Source organism: Ascaphus truei, unplaced genomic scaffold (assembly GCF_040206685.1).
Source record: "Ascaphus truei isolate aAscTru1 unplaced genomic scaffold, aAscTru1.hap1 HAP1_SCAFFOLD_1332, whole genome shotgun sequence".
Classification (NCBI taxonomy): domain Eukaryota; kingdom Metazoa; phylum Chordata; class Amphibia; order Anura; family Ascaphidae; genus Ascaphus; species Ascaphus truei.
Genome location: NW_027454210.1, coordinates 34,264 through 56,528, shown reverse-complemented (window position 1 = coordinate 56,528; position 22,265 = coordinate 34,264). Strand labels below are relative to the sequence as shown.

The 22,265-nt window shown below is 50.5% G+C and overlaps 1 protein-coding gene across 1 annotated transcript; it reads right to left on the bottom strand.

Moving 5' to 3' along the window:
- Positions 1-2,777: 2,777 nt before the first annotated feature.
- RNF5 (ring finger protein 5) lies at positions 2,778-22,046 on the bottom strand. The gene is made up of 6 exons (XM_075581459.1): positions 21,887-22,046; positions 10,779-10,797; positions 10,560-10,672; positions 9,106-9,166; positions 5,355-5,469; positions 2,778-4,217 (listed from the first exon to the last, which is right to left on the bottom strand). The coding sequence occupies exons 1-6, from the start codon at positions 21,985-21,987 to the stop codon at positions 4,120-4,122; spliced, it is 507 nt and encodes a 168-aa protein (XP_075437574.1). The 5' UTR covers positions 21,988-22,046; the 3' UTR covers positions 2,778-4,119.
- Between the last annotated feature and the right edge of the window lie 219 nt (positions 22,047-22,265).

The following is a 22,265-nucleotide window of genomic DNA, read 5'->3' as shown; positions in this document are numbered from 1 at the left end:
CGTATATCAAAGTATACACATACACACAAATACAACCCCTATATATCACAGGATGTACAGTGGCGAGAATACGTGTGTGACCCCCTAAGGATTCTCACCTACAATGATCCGAGTCCTAATGACAGAGGGTCGGGGCGAGAGTCCTGACTAACAGAGAACCCCACAATTGCACTCTACGGGGGCAACAAGAGGCGGGGCACAGTTATAACCCCAGCCGAATGACACAATAGCCGCCAACCGCCGGGTTTAGATGACGTCACCGCACCGACGTCGGCGACCCGCTGAGCTCGGAGCTCCTGCGAACCGCGCGCCCGGCTAACCGGCTGTGCAGCGCTGGTGTTCACACACTTTAGTTCCTCTTTCATTTTGTGCAGTTACCCTCTGGCCGTGTTAGTGAAGGCTGCACCGGCTTACCACCGGCTTACCACGGGCTCTAACGGAGGGGCTCATTTACCTGCACCCCGCGGAGATATCCGAGGGGATACAGGAGCAGTGAAGAGCTCAGGGAACGGGCTGGTGTCACTATGTAGTGTCATGTATACACACACACATATATATATATATATATATATATATATATATATATATATATATATATATATATATATATATATATATATATATATATATATATATATATATATATATATATATATATATATATATATATATATATATATATATAGGGAACCATGTTAAAAATGGTTATTGAGGCAAAAAGTGACAGTGTGCTCATTTGCATGTCATTTCCCAGAATCCCTTGCTGCAGTGGAAGTGCTGTATGCTGGGTGATAATGGGGAAAGGCGGGGTTGCAGACCTGTCTAGGACATGCAGATGAGCATACAGTTATATTTGCATATACTGTTATATATATATATATATATATATATACACACACACATCTCACATGCCATGTTTATGCTGTACTCTCTCCACACCTGTTTTATACTTACACTAACTGCTGCAAAGTGCCTACTACCAGCTGACGCTTGGACACAAGGTTGTGTATCAGGGTAGTAATTGCAATATATGTAACACTACAATTGATCTGTAATTGGTTACTGTGCGTATGAATGTAGTACTATGCTATACAGACTGCTGAGTGTGGGAACTAGGGAAACCAGTGTCTTCACGGACTAATGAATAGGAAAATGTTATCACAGCTCAACCTTAATATTCAACAGTATATATAACCTAATGGCGGTGCATGGGGAATAACACATATTTTCCAAATGAGCAATAGTCACAAAACAGATTCCCGCTGGTTTGCACACAGCCTAAATAACACAAGACAGTATTTGTGGGTGCTAATTAGTCCCAGCATACATATGATGCAGCAACCAGGAGGAATAGAATCTCAAAAATAATAACATTTTATTCATTACTAATAACTCGTCTAAGTGAAAAAAAAAAATATATATATATATATATATATATATATATATATATATATATATATATATATATATATATATGCTAATAAAATGTTTAAAAACCACTGAAGTATGCCTTTACCATGGACCATTCATATAATATATGCATGTGTATATCCTTGTTTCAGCGAACGCATAATATTCTATTCAAATACCCTATATTAAGTAACAGTAAAGTGTCATTAATATCAAATTTGTATGACACCTATAGTATGTATGAATAAGGTAAGTATATGCTTGTTCACGCAACATATGAGCAAGAACAAACCAACATCAATCTGTAATTGGTGACCACTCACGCTAGTGTAAGTGTGGTCAGATAATCTGTAATGTACACACAAATACTCCCTATAAATTAAATAGGGTGTATACATGCAAAGGAAAATGTCATATACATAGTAGTTTTTCCAAATGCGTGTTAACCCAAATGTATCATTGGTTTACAGATCACACAACATATGACCAGTAGTAACAAAGCAGACACGAATGTAACTGTCACCTATATTTGTAAGCAGGCTGAACCTATATCTAGTAAGGTTATGGCAGCCCTACAAGGGGTTAATACCCCCGCTGCATACAAAGCACTATTCTATCATTTAGTAGCGTAGTACTGGTGAAGTTACACCCTACGGATAGCGGAATTCATACAACTGTCCGTTTTTCTGGCGTCTGTTTTGGGTCTAGATCTTGCCCGGCATACTGCTCCGAAACGGCTGACGTCATCAGTCAGTGCGTCGCCAAACAACCCGACAATCGTTTCGCGCTGTTACCCGGCGCTTCTCCCCATTGAATTGGGGTGATGTTTTAGCAGGAAAAATGCAGAAGATAAATGGGCAATCTTTAAAACATTGCTAGAAAAGCACATTTATCAGTGTATACCCCGGGGTAATAAGTATAACAGAAATAAGTCAAAACCAATGTGGCTAAATAAACAGGTAGGGGACACGCGCGCAGTGACACACACACGCGCGCAGTGACACACACGCGCGCGCAGTGACACACACGCGCGCGCAGTGACACACACGCGCGCGCAGTGACACACACGCGCGCGCAGTGACACACACGCGCGCGCAGTGACACACACGCGCGCGCAGTGACACACACGCGCGCGCAGTGACACACACGCGCGCGCAGTGACACACACGCGCGCGCAGTGACACACACGCGCGCGCAGTGACACACACACGCGCGCAGTGACACACGCGCGCAGTGACACACACACACACACACACACGCGCGCAGTGACACACACACACGCGCAGTGACACACACACACACACACGCGCGCAGTGACACACACACACACACACACACACACTATTTTTTCATTAAAGGACACAGACTAAGGAAAGAAAAACGTATTTATTAAGAAAACCTGAACCCTGCGGGGCAGCTGTGCGCCCCCTACTGGAGTGAGATTGTGGAGTGCTTCCAGGGGAGAGAACCAGCCCCGCTGGCCAGGTGAAGAAGCTACAGGGTCAATGGTGCCTCCTGTGGTGAGATATATAGGTTCCTATACGTCTACAGGGTCAATGGTGCCTTCTGCGGTGAGATATATAGATTCCTCTTATAGGTTCCTATACGTCTACAGGGTCAATGGTGCATCCTGTGATGTGATTGGCGCCTCGTATAGGTTCCTATACGTCTACAGGGTCAATGGTGCCTCCTGCGAGGGGATAGGCGGCTCTTAAAGGTTCCTATACGTCTATAGGGTCAATGGTGCCTCCTGCGATGGGATAGGCGACTCTTAAAGGTTCCTATACGTCTATAGGGTCAATGGTGCCTCCTGCGATGGGATAGGCGGCTCTTAAAGGTTCCTATACGTCTATAGGGTCAATGGTGCCTCCTGTGGTGGGATAGGCGCCTCTTATAGGTTCCTATACGTTTATAGGGTCAATGGTGCATCCTGCGATGGGATAGGCGCCTCATAGGTTCCTATACGTCTATAGGGTCAATGGTGCCTCCTGCGGTGGGATAGGCGCCTCCTATAGGTTCCCACCAGTTAACAAGACCCGCAGAGCTCCTTCCTCTCAGGGGTCAGGGCATCAGACAGAAATACTATACGTTACTGGGGTCAGCGGCACCGACGGTGATAGGATCATTAATTAGCGCTTTAACGAGATGAAGACACCGGGAGAAACCCCCACACCGTATACTACACGCGGCGGGGCTGAGTTATAGGGGCGACATTTTAGGGGATTACCAAGGCGGACGCATTAAAAAAAAAACCCCCACAAAAACCGCTCGGGAACCAGGCGAGAAGATTCATTAATCCCCCCCAGCCACCTACAGATTTCCCATGGCGGCCATATTTAAAAACACCCGCCAATAATCACGCCATGATAGAAGCATATCCCGAAGGGAAGTGTTTATAGGGGGAAAACAAACACTGATCGCTTTGCCATATAAAAAGAATCTGAGTGAATAATATCCCAGGGGCGGCCATATTTAACGTGCCCCGCAAACATTACACAAGGAATTGTTAGAAGGGGGGGGGAGGGGGAGGAAGAGATGAGCCGACTTAAGGAGCCCGAAGGGTAATTAATGGCTGAGTCGCCCCAGGACTAGCCAATGAGAGAGGTCCCAGGTTTGGGGGTGGAGGAAGACGCCCGATGTGCAGGAGTGAGAGATAGCTGCGCCCCCCCCCCCCCCCGCGCCCCCTCTCACCCCGCCCCCCGACCCCTCTCACACGCTCAATAACCAGAAGAAGAAGATCGCAGCGATGATCAGGAAGAGAGAGTCTGGCCAGCCGGACATCCTGCCCTGGGGGGGCAGTCCTGTGTCTGGGGGAGAGAGAGGGGAGGGCTATTATCAGAGTGCATCTGGAAGGGGCAGCTAGCTGTGCGGGGGTAGACATTGTGAGAGTAGGGGAGGGGGTAGTTAACTGAATGGGGAAGTTACCTGTGCGGGGGCAGTATTTCGTGAGATGGGGCAGTTACCTGTGCGGGGTGGTTAGGGGGGGGAGAGTGTGCGAGTAGTGGGCACTTACCGGTGTGGTGGGCAGTATTGTGTGAGAGGGGAGGCAGTTACCTGTGCAGGGGGAGGTATTGTGAGTAGGGGGTAGATACTGGTGTATGGGCGGTATTGTATGAGTAGGTGGGGTAGTTATCTGTGTGGGGGGGGGGTAGTATCATGTGAGTAGGGTGGCATGAGTAGGGGTTCGTAGTTACCTGAGTGGGGAGGGGGCAGTTGTGTGAGTAACAGCTCAGTTACCTGTGTGTGGGGGTATTTTGAGAGATGGGGTAGCAGGTATCTGTGTGTTGGGGGGGGGCAGTATTGTGTGAGTAAGGGGGCAGAATTGTGAGATGGGGCAATTACGTGTGTGGGGGACGGGGCAGTTACCTGTGTGGGGGGTATTGTGTGAGTAGGGGGGCAGAATTGTGAGATGGGGCAGTTACCTGTGTGGGGGACGGGGCAGTTACCTGTGTGGGGGGGCTATTGTGAGAGATGGGGGGCAGAATTGTGAGATGGGGCAGTTACCTGTGTGGGGGACGGGGCAGTTACCTGTGTGGGGGGTATTGTGAGAGTAGGGGGGCAGAATTGTGAGGTGGGGCAGTTACCTGTGTGGGGGACGGGGCAGTTACCTGTGTGGGGGGGGGGGGGTATTGTGAGAGTAGGGGGTTCAGAATTGTGAGATGGGGCAGTTACCTGTGTGGGGGGGGGGGGGGTATTGTGAGAGTAGGGGGGCAGAATTGTGAGATGGGGCAGTTACCTGTGTGGGGGGGGGGGGTATTGTGAGAGTAGGGGGGCAGAATTGTGAGATGGGGCAGTTACCTGTGTGGGGGGGGGGGTATTGTGAGAGTAGGGAGGCAGAATTGTGAGATGGGGCAGTTACCTGTGTGGGGGACGGGGCAGTTACCTGTGTGGGGGGGGGGTATTGTGAGAGTAGGGGGGGCAGAATTGTGAGATGGGGCAGTTACCTGTGTGGGGGGCAGTCGGCGTGTCGTTGGTGAACGCGGTGGTGAAGAAGCCAAACGGGAAAGCGCCGATTCCAAAGGACATGTGAAACCCGGTGTCTGCGAAGCCAGGAACGCCCTGAGAAAGGGTGATACTCGGCGTCACTATATCCCTCCGCGTCTCTATATCCCCCCGCGTCTCTATATCCCCCCGCGTCTCTAGATCCCTCCGCGTCTCTATATCCCCCCGCGTCTCTATATCCCCCCGCGTCTCTATATCCCCCCGCGTCACTATATTCTTCCCTTTTCTTCTCTGTCGAAAACTGGCGCCCTAACAGCTGTCAGGGTACGGGGGGCCTGTCAGGGTACGCGGGGCCTGTCCGGGTACGCGGGGCCTGTCCGGGTACGCGGGGCCTGTCCGGGTACGGGGGGCCTGTCCGGGTACGCGGGGCCTGTCCGGGTACGCGGGGCCTGTCCGGGTACGGGGGGCCTGTCCGGGTACGGGGGGCCTGTCCGGGTACGGGGGGCCTGTCCGGGTACGGGGGGCCTGTCCGGGTACGGGGGGCCTGTCCAGGTACGCGGGGCCTGTCCGGGTACGGGGGGCCTGTCCGGGTACGGGGGGCCTGTCCGGGTACGCGGGGCCTGTCCGGGTACGCGGGGCCTGTCCGGGTACGGGGGGCCTGTCCGGGTACGCGGGGCCTGTCCGGGTACGGGGGGCCTGTCCGGGTACGCGGGGCCTGTCCGGGTACGGGGGGCCTGTCCGGGTACGGGGGGCCTGTCCGGGTACGCGGGGCCTGTCCGGGTACGGGGGGCCTGTCCGGGTACGGGGGGCCTGTCCGGGTACGCGGGGCCTGTCCGGGTACGGGGGGCCTGTCCGGGTACGCGGGGCCTGTCCGGGTACGGGGGGCCTGTCCGGGTACGGGGGGCCTGTCCGGGTACGGGGGGCCTGTCCGGGTACGCGGGGCCTGTCCGGGTACGGGGGGCCTGTCCGGGTACGGAGGGCCTGTCCGGGTACGGGGGGCCTGTCCGGGTGATGGGGGGCCTGTCCGGGTACGGGGGGCCTGTCCGGGTACGGGGGGCCTGTCCGGGTACGGGGGGCCTGTCCGGGTACGGGGGGCCTGTCCGGGTACGGGGGGCCTGTCCGGGTACGGGGGGCCTGTCCGGGTACGGGGGGCCTGTCCGGGTACGGGGGGCCTGTCCGGGTACGGGGGGCCTGTCCGGGTACGCGGGGCCTGTCCGGGTACGGGGGGCCTGTCCGGGTACGGGGGGCCTGTCCGGGTACGCGGGGCCTGTCCGGGTACGCGGGGCCTGTCCGGGTACGCGGGGCCTGTCCGGGTACGGGGGGCCTGTCCGGGTACGCGGGGCTTGTCCGGGTACGCGGGGCCTGTCCGGGTACGCGGGGCCTGTCCGGGTACGGGGGGCCTGTCCGGGTACGGGGGGCCTGTCCGGGTACGGGGGGCCTGTCCGGGTACGGGGGGCCTGTCCGGGTACGGGGGGCCTGTCCGGGTACGCGGGGCCTGTCCGGGTACGGGGGGCCTGTCCGGGTACGCGGGGCCTGTCCGGGTACGGGGGGCCTGTCCGGGTACGGGGGGCCTGTCCGGGTACGGGGGGCCTGTCCGGGTACGGGGGGCCTGTCCGGGTACGGGGGGCCTGTCCGGGTACGCGGGGCCTGTCCGGGTACGGGGGTCCTGTCCGGGTACGGGGGGCCTGTCCGGGTACGGGGGGCCTGTCCGGGTACGGGGGGCCTGTCCGGGTACGGGGGGCCTGTCCGGGTACGGGGGGCCTGTCCGGGTACGGGGGGCCTGTCCGGGTACGCGGGGCCTGTCCGGGTACGGGGGGCCTGTCCGGGTACGGGGGGCCTGTCCGGGTACGGGGGGCCTGTCCGGGTACGCGGGGCCTGTCCGGGTACGGGGGGCCTGTCCGGGTACGGGGGGCCTGTCCGGGTACGGGGGGCCTGTCCGGGTACGGGGGGCCTGTCCGGGTACGCGGGGCCTGTCCGGGTACGGGGGGCCTGTCCGGGTACGGGGGGCCTGTCCGGGTACGGGGGGCCTGTCCGGGTACGGGGGGCCTGTCCGGGTACGCGGGGCCTGTCCGGGTACGGGGGGCCTGTCCGGGTACGGGGGGCCTGTCCGGGTACGGGGGGCCTGTCCGGGTACGGAGGGCCTGTCCGGGTACGGGGGGCCTGTCCGGGTGATGGGGGGCCTGTCCGGGTACGGGGGGCCTGTCCGGGTACGGGGGGCCTGTCCGGGTGATGGGGGGCCTGTCCGGGTGATGGGGGGCCTGTCCGGGTACGGGGGGCCTGTCCGGGTACGGGGGGCCTGTCCGGGTACGGGGGGCCTGTCCGGGTACGGGGGGCCTGTCCGGGTACGGGGGGCCTGTCCGGGTACGGGGGGCCTGTCCGGGTACGGGGGGCCTGTCCGGGTACGGGGGGCCTGTCCGGGTACGCGGGGCTTGTCCGGGTACGCGGGGCCTGTCCGGGTACGGGGGGCCTGTCCGGGTACGGGGGGCCTGTCCGGGTACGGGGGGCCTGTCCGGGTACGGGGGGCCTGTCCGGGTACGGGGGGCCTGTCCGGGTACGGGGGGCCTGTCCGGGTACGGGGGGCCTGTCCGGGTACGCGGGGCCTGTCCTGTAGTTATGGAAACAGAGGTGCGTTTCGGACCAAACAGGTGAATTCTCATCTTTCTGCGCCAGTGACCTCGCAGGGGGAAACCCTGACGTATGGTAACGTAATGTTACCATATGAGCGCCTGAGTCTAGCGATGTGACGCACCTGTGCCTACGTATGAGAGGAGGGAAGTTATGAGAGCGGTTATACACGGAGACAAGTCGTTTGGAAGGAATTTTTATCACTCTGTCGTAAAACCGTCAATCTCGCGGCTGATTTACAGCGGGGGGGATTGTTTCAATGGGGGGGGGGGGGGGAGGCCAAAGAATATGTAAGTCTTAGTACAGATTATGAAAAACTGATTTCAACACAGGTGTGTTTTTGGACCAAACACGTGATTTCTCCGTTCTTCGCCAGTGACCCCTCGGGGGGAAAACCTATGACATATGGTAATGTATAGGGATTCTTGTTTTATGTGTTATCCTGTTATTTTAAGTAACTGTCCTGCATTTACTATAACTGTATGTTCTTGTAATCCTTTTTCTGTAATGTAAGCACTGTGTTTTATATACAGTATATTAAAACATTTAATAAGTGATGCTTTGTGCTCTGAATGAACCGTTGCACGCTCTGGAGAGAGTATTTACGTTTTCGGACACATTCAGCACACGGATGTGTGTGTGTGTTAAGTACATAGCTTTTCATTAATAAACAGGGACCAGAGACCCTGGCAGATATATATTAGTTACATATTTTGAATAATTTCTCGGGTGGTGACAGCGGACAGATATGATTGCAATTGAGTAAAGGGTTAATATTAACTCATCGGAGGAACCTTCTGCAGGAGAAAGGTGAGTTGGATAGAGTAACCGTGTGTAGTAACCCGGGTTGCATATCTAAGTCACACGCTCACTTGTGTGCGGTTCGTGACAGGTGGTATATTGGGTCGGATTTAGGGAAGATATTACTCTTTTGAGGGATCTTTGCGTATGTGAAGTGTGGGGTGCTTGCGAGCTGCGTATTAACCCTTGTCCAGTATGCCGGTCACGTGCTCACAGGTGTACCGTACATAACAGGGGGATACAGGATAAATACTCTCACAGAGACACCGCGTCCCTCCCAAATTACTGAGGCCACATGGAGGTTACCGTGAGAGGGACGGGACTTACCCCCCCTGCTCTGCTCTCTGGTTCTGGCCTCTGGCCCTGAGGTCTGGGGGGAGTCTTCAACCTGAGAGAGAGGGGAGAGAAGTGTCACCCTGCGGGGGGAGGGACAGCCTCATAGCTCCCTTCTGTCTGTGTCACTGTGTCACCCTGCGGGGGAGGGACAGCCTCATAGCTCCCTTCTGTCTGTGTCACTGTGTCACCCTGCGGGGGGAGGGACAGTCACATAGCTCCCTTCTGTCTGTGTCACTGTGTCACCCTGCGGGGGGAGGGGCAGACTCATAGCTCCCTTCTGTCTGTGTCACTGTCACCCTTCGGGGGGGGCAGACTCATAGCTCTCTTCTGTCTGTGTCACTGTGTCACCCTGCGGGGGGAGGGACAGGCTCATAGCTCCCTTCTGTCTGTGTCACTGTGTCACCCTGCGGGGGGAGGGGCAGACTCATAGCTCCCTTCTGTCTGTGTCACTGTCACCCTTCGGGGAGGGGGGGGGGCAGACTCATAGCTCCCTTCTGTCTGTGTCACTGTCACCCTTCGGGGGGGGGGGCAGACTCATAGCTCCCTTCTGTCTGTGTCACTGTGTCACCCTGCGGGGGGAGGGACAGGCTCATAGCTCCCTTCTGTCTGTGTCACTGTGTCACCCTGCGGGGGGAGGGACAGACTCATAGCTCCCTTCTGTCTGTGTCACTGTGTCACCCTGCGGGGGAGGGACAGGCTCATAGCTCCCTTCTGTCTGTGTCACTGTGTCACCCTGCGGGGGGAGGGACAGGCTCATAGCTCCCTTCTGTCTGTGTCACTGTGTCACCCTGCGAGGGGAGGGACAGACTCATAGCTCCCTTCTGTCTGTGTCACCTTGTCACCCTGCGGGGGAGGGACAGTCTCATAGCTCCCTTCTGTCTGTGTCACTGTGTCACCCTGCGGGGGGAGGGACAGACTCATAGCTCCCTTCTGCCTGTGTCACTGTGTCACCCTGCGGGGGGAGGGACAGACTCATAGCTCCCTTCTGCCTGTGTCACTGTGTCACCCTGCGGGGGGAGGGACAGACTCATAGTTCCCTTCTGTCTGTGTCACCCTGCGGGGGGAGGGACAGACTCATAGCTCCCTTCTGTCTGTGTCACTGTGTCACCCTGCGGGGGGAGGGACAGACTCATAGCTCCCTTCTGCCTGTGTCACTGTGTCACCCTGCGGGGGGAGGGACAGACTCATAGCTCCCTTCTGCCTGTGTCACTCTGCGGGGGGAGGGACAGACTCATAGCTCCCTTCTGTCTGTGTCACTGTGTCACCCTGCGGGGGGAGGGACAGTCTCATAGCTCCCTTCTGTCTGTGTCACCGTGTCACCCTGCGGGGGGAGGGACAGGCTCATAGCTCCCTTCTGTCTGTGTCACCCTGCGGGGGGAGGGACAGGCTCATAGCTCCCTTCTGTCGGTGTCACCCTGCGGGGGGAGGGACAGTCTCTGTGTCACCTGGGGTCCTGTTGGTTGCTGCCGCCTCGCCCGTATATCGGGATGACATTCTCCCGGCTGATCCCAGCCTTACACACCGGACACTCCTGCCGCTCCGGCCGAGTGTCCAACCACTGAAAAGAACAGAGTGTCAGCTCTTATGGTCGGCCCGTGCCTGTACATCTCACGTCAGATGCAAGTCGCGCTACTTGTTCACGGGACACATATATACATACATACCTGATGCAGACATGGCCAGCTGTAAAGGAAAAAGACAAAATGAGTATATAAGCTACACAAATCTATATCTACACACACACCAACATTTGGGTAAACATGTACAGGCCTCCACGTTAGGGGGCACCGTGGTAATTTAGTCAGTTTGAAAACAACTACAATTAACACACACACACACACACACACACACACACACACACACACATCACTATATACCCATTACCAGTATAGATGGCCGCACGCGTGCGCACACACACACACACACACACACACACACACACACACACATCTTGTATTCTCTCACTTTCTCCATTTTCTCAACACCTATTCTCTCCTAGACCCTCTACAATCTGGCTTCCGCACTGCTCACTCCACTGAAACAGCCCTCACTAAAATAACTGACGACCTCCATGCTGCCAAAGACAGAGGTCATTACACTCTGCTCATATTACTCGACCTCTCTGCAGCATTTGATACTGTGGATCACCCTCTTCTCCTTCATATTCTCCATACTCTTGGTATTCGGAACAAAGCTTTATCCTGGATCTCCTCTTTCCTCTCCCATCGTACCTTCAGTGTCTCTTCTGCTAACACCTCCTCCTCCTCTATTGATCTCTCTGTGGGGTACCCCAGGGCTCTGTCCTGGGACCTCTTCTCTTTTCTCTGTACACACTCTCTCTAGGTGACCTAATCACATCTCTTTGGTTTAAATATCACCTCTATGCTGATGACACAAATGTACTTTTCTACCCCTGACCTTACACCTGCTGTACAAACCAAAGTTTCTGAATGTCTCTCTGCGATATCATCCTGGATGGCCCTCCGCCGCCTTAAACTCAACATGGCTAAAACTGAGCTCCTCATACTTCCTCCCAAACCTGGCCCTACTACCTCCTTCCACATTACTGTTGGAACTACGATCATTCACCCAGTAGCCCAAGCACGCTGCCTAGGGGTCACACGACTCCTCTCTCACATTCGCCCCTCACATTCAAAACATTTCTAAAACCTGTCGCGTTTTCCTCTGCAATATAACAAAGATACGCCCTTTCCTCTGTTGCTCGACTGCTAAAACTCTGACTCAGGCCCTCATTCTCTCCCGTCTGGATTACTGTAACCTCCTGCTGTCCGGCCTTCCTGCCTCTCACCTGTCTCCCCTACAATCTATACTAAACGCTGCTGCCAGAATCACTCTACTCTTTCCTAGATCTGTCTCAGCGTCTCCCCTCATGAAATCCCTCTCCTGGCTTCCAATCAAATCCCGCATCTCACACTCCATTCTTCTCCTCACTTTTAAAGCTTTACACTCTTCTGCCCCTCCTTACATCTCACCCTAATAGCTCACTATACCCCCCTCTGCCCCTCCTTACTTCTCAGCCCTAATATCTCACTATACCCCCTCTGCCCCTCCTTACATCTCAGCCCTAATATCTCACTATACCCCCCTCTGCCCCTCCTTACATCTCACCCTAATCTCTCACTATACACCCCTCTGCCCCTCCTTACATCTCAGCCCTAATTTCTCGTTATGCACCATCCCGACTCTTGTGTTCCGCTCAAGGATGTCTTCTTTCTACCCCCTTTGTATCTAAAGCCCTCTCCCACCTTAAACCTTTCTCACTGACTGCCCCGCACCTCTGGAATGCCCTTTTATGTATGTATGTCATTGTTTATATAGCACCATTAATGTACATAGCGCTTCACCGTAGTAATATACGTGACAATCATATAAATAACAATAACTGCCCCGAGGAGCTTACAGTCTAATTGGTAGGTAGGGAGAACGTACAGAGACAGTAGGAGGGAGTTCTGGTAAGTGTGTCTGCAGGGGGCCAAGCTTTATGTATCATGTGTTCAGAATATCCACAGTGCTATTCATATGCTTCTTTAAGCAGGTGTGTCTTAAGGTGGATAGAGAGGGTGCATCACACTATATACATGTGTATACTCAGTACCAGTATAGGTGGCCGCGCTATATATCTATATACATGTGTATACTCAGTACCAGTATAGGTGGCCGCACTATATATACATGTGTATACTCAGTACCACTATAGGTGGCCACACTATATATACATGTGTATACTCAGTACCAGTATAGGTGGCCGCACTATATATACATGTGTATACTCAGTACCAGTATAGGTGGCCGCACTATATATCACTATATACATGTGTATACTCAGTACCAGTATAGGTGGCCACACTACATATACACATGTGCATACTCAGTACCAGTATAGGTGGCCACACACCCGCACTGTATATATGTGTATACTCAGTACCAGTATAGGTGGCCGCACTATATATACACATGTGTATACTCAGTACCAGTATAGGTACCCGCACTATATATACACATGTGTATACTCAGTGCCAGTATACAGGGCCGCACTATATATACATGTGTATACTCAGTACCAGTATAGGTACCCGCACTATATATACATGTGTATACTCAGACCAGTATAGGTGGCCGAACTATATATCACCATATACATGTGCATACTCAGTACCAGTATAGGTACCCGCACTATATATCACCATATACATGTGTATACTCAGTATCAGTATAGGTGTCTGCACAGCCACACTATATTCATGTGTATACTCCGTACCAGTATAGGTGGCCGCACTATATAGATGTTTATACTCAGTATAGGTGGCTGCACACCCACACTATATATCACTATATAGATGTTTATACTCAGTACCAATATAGGTAGCCGCACTATATATCTCTATATACATGTGTATACTCAGTACCAGTATAGGTACACGCACTATATATACATGTGTATACTCAGTACCAGTATAGGTGGCCGCCCTATATACATGTGCATACTCAGTGCCAGTATACAGGGCCGCACTATATATACATGTGTATACTCAGGACCAGTATAGGTACACGCACTATATATACATGTGTATACTCAGTACCAGTATAGGTGGCCGCACTATATATACATGTGTATACTCAGTACCAGTATAGGTGGCTACACTATATACATGTGCATACTCAGTACCAGTGTAGGTGGCTACACTATATACATATGTATACTCCGTACCAGTATAGGTGGCCGCACTATATAGATGTTTATACTCAGTATAGGTGGCTGCACACCCACACTATATAGATGTGTATACTCAGTACCAATATAGGTACACACACTATATATACATGTGTATACTCAGTACCAGTATAGGTACACACACTATATATACATGTGTATACCCAGTACCAGTATAGGTGGCCGCCCTATATACATGTGCATACTCAGTGCCAGTATACAGGGCCGCACTATATATACATGTGTATACTCAGGACCAGTATAGGTACACGCACTATATATACATGTGTATACTCAGTACCAGTATAGGTGGCCGCACTATATATACATGTGTATACTCAGTACCAGTATAGGTGGCTACACTATATACATGTGCATACTCAGTACCAGTGTAGGTGGCTACACTATATACATGTGTATACTCAGTACCAGTATAGGTGGCCGCACTATATACATGTGCATACTCAGTACCAGTATACAGGACCGCAATATATATATATATATATATATATATATATATATATATATATATATATATATATATATATATATATATATATATATATATATATATATATATATATATATATATATATATATATAAAACTGAGTTAAGTTATGGTGAGTAAAAAAAGTGACAAAAACCCTCCACAGGAAAGCAAATATAACTGTATGCTCATCTGCATGTCTTAGGCAGGTCTGCAACCCCGCCTCTCCCCATTATCACCCAGCATACAGCACTTCCACTGCAGCAAGGGATTCTGGGAAATGACATGCAAATGAGCACACAGTGTCACTTTTTGCCTCAATAACCATTTTTAACATGGTTCCCTATAGGCTTATTCCACTGCAGCAAGGGATTCTGGGAAATGACATGCAAATGAGCACACAGTGTAACTTTTTGCCTCAATAACCATTTTTAACATGGTTCCCTATAGGCTGGAAGTGCTGTATGCTGGGTGATAATGGGGAGAGGCGGGGTTGCAGACCTGCCTAAGACATGCAGATGAGCATACAGTTATATTTGCATATTTGCTTTCCTGTGGAGGGTTTTTGTCACTTTTTTTACTCACCATAACTTAACTCAGTATTATGGTTTAGCCTATCCCATAGCCTCTCTTGCATTCCCAGTAAAATCAACCCCACACTGATGAGACCCATCAAGGTCGAAACAGCTGTCTGTGGGTGGTTTTCTGGGTATGCACCTTAACCCTGGCTGTGCTCAAAGCTGTGACCATGCAGCAAGCTTAAGCCTATAGGGAACCATGTTAAAAATGGTTATTGAGGCAAAAAGTGACACTGTGTGCTCATTTGCATGTCATTTCCCAGAATCCCTTGCTGCAGTGGAAGTGCTGTATGCTGGGTGATAATGGGGAAAGGCGGGGTTGCAGACCTGCCTAAGACATGCAGATGAGCATACAGTTATATATATATATATATATATATATATACACACACATGTGTATACTCAGTACCAGTATAGGTACCCGCACTATATATACATGTGTATACTCAGTACCAGTATAGGTGGCCGCACTATATATACATGTGTATACTCAGTACCAGTATAGGTGGCTACACTATATACATGTGTATACTCAGTACCAGTATAGGTGGCCGCACTATATATCACTATATACATGTGCATACTCAGTACCAGTATAGGTGGCCACACACCCGCACTGTATACATGTGTATACTCAGTACCAGTATAGGTGGCCGCACTATATATACATGTGTATACTCAGTACCAGTATAGGTGGCCGCACTATATATATATACATGTGTATACTCAGTACCAGTATAGGTGGCCGCACTATATATACATGTGTATACTCAGTACCAGTATAGGTGGCTACACTATATACATGTGTATACTCAGTACCAGTATAGGTGGCCGCACTGTATATACATGTGTATACTCAGTACCAGTATAGGTGGCCGCACTATATATACATGTGTATACTCAGTACCAGTATAGGTGGCCGCACTATATATACATGTGTATACTCAGTACCAGTATAGGTGGCCGCACTACATATATATACATGTGTATACTCAGTACCAGTATAGGTGGCCGCACTATATATACTCAGTACCAGTATAGGTGGCCGCACTATATATACATGTGCATACTCAGTACCAGTATAGGTAGCCGCACTATATATACATGTGTATACTCAGTACCAGTATAGGTGGCTACACTATATACATGTGTATACTCAGTACCAGTGTAGGTGGCCGCACTATATATACTCAGTACCAGTATAGGTGGCCGCACTATATATACATGTGCATACTCAGTACCAGTATAGGTAGCCGCACTATATATACATGTGTATACTCAGTACCAGTATAGGTGGCTACACTATATACATGTGTATACTCAGTACCAGTGTAGGTGGCCGCACTATATACATGTGCATACTCAGTGCCAGTATACAGCGCCGACCTATATATACATGTGTATACTCAGTACCAGTATACAGGGCCACACTATATATATATATATATATATATATATATACACACGTGTATACTCTGTAGCAGTATAGGTGGCCGCACTATATACATGTGCATACTCAGTGCCAGTATACAGGGCCGACCTATATATATATATATATATATATATATATACACATGTGTATACTCAGTACCAGTAGAGGTGGCTACACTATATACATGTGCATATTCAGTGCCAGTATACAGGGCCGCACTATATATACATGTGCATACTCAGTACCAGTATAGGTGGCCGCACTATATACATGTGCATACTCAGTACCAGTGTATGTGGCCGCCCTATATACATGTGCATACTCAGCGCCAGTATACAGGGCCGACCTATATATATACACACACGTGTATACTCAGTGCCAGTATAGGTACCCGCACTATATATACATGTGTATACTCAGTACCAGTGTAGGTGGCCGCACTATATACATGTGCATACTCAGTACCAGTGTAGGTGGCCGCACTATATACATGTGTATACTCAGTACCAGTATACAGGGCCGACCTATATACATGTGCATACTCAGTACCAGTATAGGTGGCCGCACTATATATACATGTGTATACTCAGTACCAGTATAGGTGGCCGCACTATATATACATGTGTATACTCAGTACCAGTATAGGTGGCCGCACTACATATATATACATGTGTATACTCAGTACCAGTATAGGTGGCCGCACTATATATACTCAGTACCAGTATAGGTGGCCGCACTATATATACATGTGCATACTCAGTACCAGTATAGGTAGCCGCACTATATATACATGTGTATACTCAGTACCAGTATAGGTGGCTACACTATATACATGTGTATACTCAGTACCAGTGTAGGTGGCCGCACTATATATACTCAGTACCAGTATAGGTGGCCGCACTATATATACATGTGCATACTCAGTACCAGTATAGGTAGCCGCACTATATATACATGTGTATACTCAGTACCAGTATAGGTGGCTACACTATATACATGTGTATACTCAGTACCAGTGTAGGTGGCCGCACTACATACATGTGCATACTCAGTGCCAGTATACAGCGCCGACCTATATATACATGTGTATACTCAGTACCAGTATACAGGGCCACACTATATATATATATATATATATATATATATATATATATACACACGTGTATACTCTGTAGCAGTATAGGTGGCCGCACTATATACATGTGCATACTCAGTGCCAGTATACAGGGCCGACCTATATATATATATATATATATATACACATGTGTATACTCAGTACCAGTAGAGGTGGCTACACTATATACATGTGCATATTCAGTGCCAGTATACAGGGCCGCACTATATATACATGTGCATACTCAGTACCAGTATAGGTGGCCGCACTATATACATGTGCATACTCAGTACCAGTGTATGTGGCCGCCCTATATACATGTGCATACTCAGTGCCAGTATACAGGGCCGACCTATATATATACACACACGTGTATACTCAGTGCCAGTATAGGTACCCGCACTATATATACATGTGTATACTCAGTACCAGTGTATGTGGCCGCACTATATACATGTGCATACTCAGTACCAGTGTAGGTGGCCGCACTATATACATGTGTATACTCAGTACCAGTATACAGGGCCGACCTATATACATGTGCATACTCAGTACCAGTGTAGGTGGCCGCACTATATACATGTGCATACTAAGTGCCACTATTAACTATTGCTGTGATGCCGCCTTTATTTTTTATATTTGCTGCAACCGCACTTATTTTCAAATTATGCACTTCCTTCCACCAGTCTCCTTATGTCTCTAACTCTATTCATATATCTCCATCTCTCCTTTCTTCCCCACTTCTCAGTTCACATGAACTCCTTTCTTACCTGCGTCCTCTGTCACCACACAGCTATACCTCCTGCACTAAAACACACCCCTACAAATCATCCTCACACATCCTCTTTCTATCCATGCTTCTCCTCCTTGCTTCTGGGGATATCTCTCCCAATCCTGGTCCCTGCCTTATTTCTACATGCTCTCGTCCTCGCCTCCCACATACAACTTCTACTCCTTGTGGTGTTAACCCCTCCAACCTCATACCCATCCCCTGCCACCCTCCCTCCTCTCTCCCTTTCTCCTGTGCCCTTTGGAATGCTCGCTCCCTTTCTAACAAGTTCCTCTCTGTGTATGACTTCTTTCTCTCTCACTCCCTGCTTCTCTTTGCTATAACTGGGACCTGGCTCACTCAGTCTGACTCTGCTCTGGAAGCTGCCCTCTCTTATGGTGGCCTTTCCTTCTCCCACACTCCGCGCCTTGATGGCAGGAGTGGAGGCGTGGGGCTCCTGCTCTCCTCTCTCTGCCGTTACCGAACTATTCCTATTCCCCCCTCTCTTGCCTTTCCCTCCTTTGAGGTTCACACTGTCCAGATCTTCTCTCCTCTCCCTGTTCATGTGGCGGTCATGTATCGCCCACCTACCTCTACTCATCCCCCTTCTGCCTTTCTCTCTCACTTTGAATCCTGGCTCTCTTTCTTCCTCTCCTCAGACTCCCCTGTTCTTCTCCTTGGGGACTTCAATTGCCACATTGATGACCCCTCTCTCCCTTGGGCTTCCCGCTTTCTTTCTCTAACTTCTTCTTTTGGCCTTCAACAGTGGACTGCAGCCAGCACCCACAAGGATGGCCACTACTTAGACCTGGTTTTCACTAAAAATTTCTCTCTCTCTGATTTCTCCATTTCCCCTTTTCCTCTCTCTGACCATCACCTCATCTCATTCTCTCTATCTCGCTTCTCAACTTCTCCACCTCCATCTACACCCCGGTTCTGCAGAAACCTGCGCTCTATTCACTTACCTGACTTTGAGTCCACGTTACACTCCTCCCTCTCCTCTCTCAGATCTGCTACAGACCCTGACAAACTGGTCAGGAACTACAACTCTGCCTTGTCCTCCTCTCTTGATCTACATGCCCCGCTTTCTCTCTGCCGCACTCGCCCTTTTAACCCTAGACCCTGGTTAAATTCCCACACGCGCATGCTGCGTTCCTCCACTCGTTCCTCTGAACGCCTCTGGAGGAAATCTCATACTCTCGCAGACTTCCTTCACTACAAATTTATGCTATCCTGTTTCAACTCTGCCCTCTCGCAAGCTAAACAAGCCTACTTTTCTTCACTAATCAACATGCACAAGTCTAACCCACGCCGACTGTTCTCTGTCTTTGATACTCTACTCAAACCACCCTCCGCTGCCTCTCCTTCCTCCATCTCTGCTCAGGACTTTGCTGACTATTTTAAGGAAAAGGTGGAATCCATACGTCAGAACATCCCCTCTGTTTCTTCCTCCCATCCTACACCTCTTCCTAACTCTCCTCCTGCCTTCCTTGACTCTTTTTCCACTGTCTCAGAGGAGGATGTGTCGCTGTTGATCGCCTCTTCTCCCTCTACCACTTGCCCTCTTGACCCCATTCCCTCCCATCTCCTAAAACCTCTTGCTCCTACTATAATCTCTACGCTCACGCACATTTTTAACTCCTCCCTCTGCTCTGGAACCTTTCCATCCTCCTTCAAACATGCAACAGTCATACCATTACTCAAAAACAGCAAGCTTGACCCTACCTGTCTTTCTAACTATCGGCCTGTCTCCCTCCTGCCTTTTGCCTCTAAACTCCTTGAACGTCTTGTATTCGCTCGCTTGCTCCATTTTCTCAACACCTATTCTCTCCTAGACCCTCTACAATCTGGCTTCCGTACTGCTCACTCCACGGAAACAGCCCTCACTAAAATAACTGACGACCTCCATGCTGCCAAAGACAGAGGTCATTACACTCTGCTCATATTACTCGACCTCTCTGCAGCATTTGACACCGTGGACCATCCTCTTCTCCTTCACATTCTCCATACTCTTGGTATTCGGAACAAAGCTCTATCCTGGATCTCATCCTACCTCTCCCATCGTACTTTCAGTGTCTCTTCTGCTAATACCTCCTCCTCCTCTATTGATCTCTCTGTGGGGGTACCCCAGGGCTCTGTCCTGGGACCTCTTCTCTTTTCTCTGTATACTGTACACTCTCTCTAGGTGACCTAATAACATCTTTTGGGTTTAATTATCACCTCTATGCTGACGACACACAAATATATTTCTCAACACCCGACCTTACACCTACTGTACAAACCAAAGTTTCTGAATGTCTCTCTGCTATATCATCCTGGATGGCCCTCCGCCGCCTTAAACTCAACATGGCTAAAACACAGCTCCTCATACTTCCTCCCAAACCTGGCCCTACTACCTCCTTCCACATTACTGTTGGAACTACGATCATTCACCCAGTAGCCCAAGCACGCTGCCTTGGGGTCACACTCGACTCCTCTCTCACATTTGCCCCTCACATTCAAAACATTTCTAAAACCTGTCGCTTTTTCCTCCGCAATATAACAAAGATACGCCCTTTCCTCTGTTGCTCGACTGCTAAAACTCTGACTCAGGCCCTCATTCTCTCCCGTCTTGATTACTGTAACCTCCTGCTGTCCGGCCTTCCTACCTCTCACCTGTCTCCCCTACAATCTATCCTAAACGCTGCTGCCAGAATCACTCTACTCTTTCCTAGATCTGTCTCAGCGTCTCCCCTCCTGAAATCCCTCTCCTGGCTTCCGATCAAATCCCGCATCTCACACTCCATTCTTCTCCTCACTTTTAAAGCTTTACACTCTTCTGCCCCTCCTTACATCTCACCCTAATCTCTCACTATACACCCCTCTGCCCCTCCTTACATCTCACCCTAATCTCTCACTATACACCCCTCTGCCCCTACTTACATCTCGGCCCTAATTTCTCGTTATGCACCATCCAGACTCTTGCGTTCCTCTCAAGGATGTCTTCTTTCTACCCCCTTTGTATCTAAAGCCCTCTCCCGCCTTAAACCTTTTTCATTGACTGCCCCTCACCTCTGGAATGCCCTTCCCCTCAGTACCCGACTAGCACCCTCTCTATCCACCTTTAAGACCCACCTTAAGACACACTTGCTTAAAGAAGCATATGAATAGCACTGTGGATATTCTGAACACATGGCACATAAAGCTTGGCCCCCTGCAGACGCACTTACCAGAACTCCCTCCTACTGTCTCTGTACGTTCTCCCTACCTACCAATTAGACTGTAAGCTCCTCGGGGCAGGGACTCCTCTTCCTTAATGTCTAAAGCACTTATTCCCATGATCTGTTATTTATATTATCTGTTATTTATTGGATTACCACATGTATTACTGCTGTGAAGCGCTATGTACATTAATGGCGCTATATAAATAAAGACATACAATACAATACAATACAATACAGTATACAAGGCCGCACTATATACATGTGCATACTCAGTGCCAGTATAGGTACCAGCACTATATACACACACGTGTATACTCAGTACCAGTATAGGTACCCGCACTATATATACATGTGTATACTCAGTACCAGTATAGGTGGCCGCACTATATACATACATGTGTATACTCAGTACCAGTATAGGTACCCGCACTATATATACATGTGTATACTCAGTACCAGTATAGGTGGCCGCACACGCTAACCACCGGCTCGCGCGCTGTATCCAGGCAGATATTACACTCATAGGCCGCACCGGGAACTCCCGCCGCTGCCGCCATGGCAACCGAGCCACCGGAAACCGCTCTGGGCGAGGTCAGCGCGCCGCACCTGACGCTCATTCGACGCGGCGTCTGTCACTCGCGCCCACTGGTCCAATCGCGAGTGAGCGCCCCGCCCTCCGCGGCGCGTGATTGGCCCGGCATCCAGGAAAGCAGCGACGATTGGCTCCGCTCGAGCACTTTAGTCAGACGCTGATTTGTTTCCTCCGCTGTCTCTTTGGCAGCAAACCCCGCCTCCTCGGGGTTGGCAGAACCGGACTGATTCGGTGACTTCTCAT

Coding starts and splice junctions, on each gene's coding strand:
- RNF5 (XM_075581459.1), bottom strand. CDS start 21,987: ATGGCGGCAGCGGCGGGAGTTCCCGGTGCGGCCTATGAGTGTAATATC. Junction 9,167..10,559: donor AGCAACCAACAGGACCCCAG/GTGACACAGAGA, acceptor CCTCTCTCTCAG/GTTGAAGACTCCCCCCAGAC. Junction 4,218..5,354: donor GCCGACTGCCCCCCACACAG/GTAACTGCCCCA, acceptor TCTCTCCCCCAG/ACACAGGACTGCCCCCCCAG.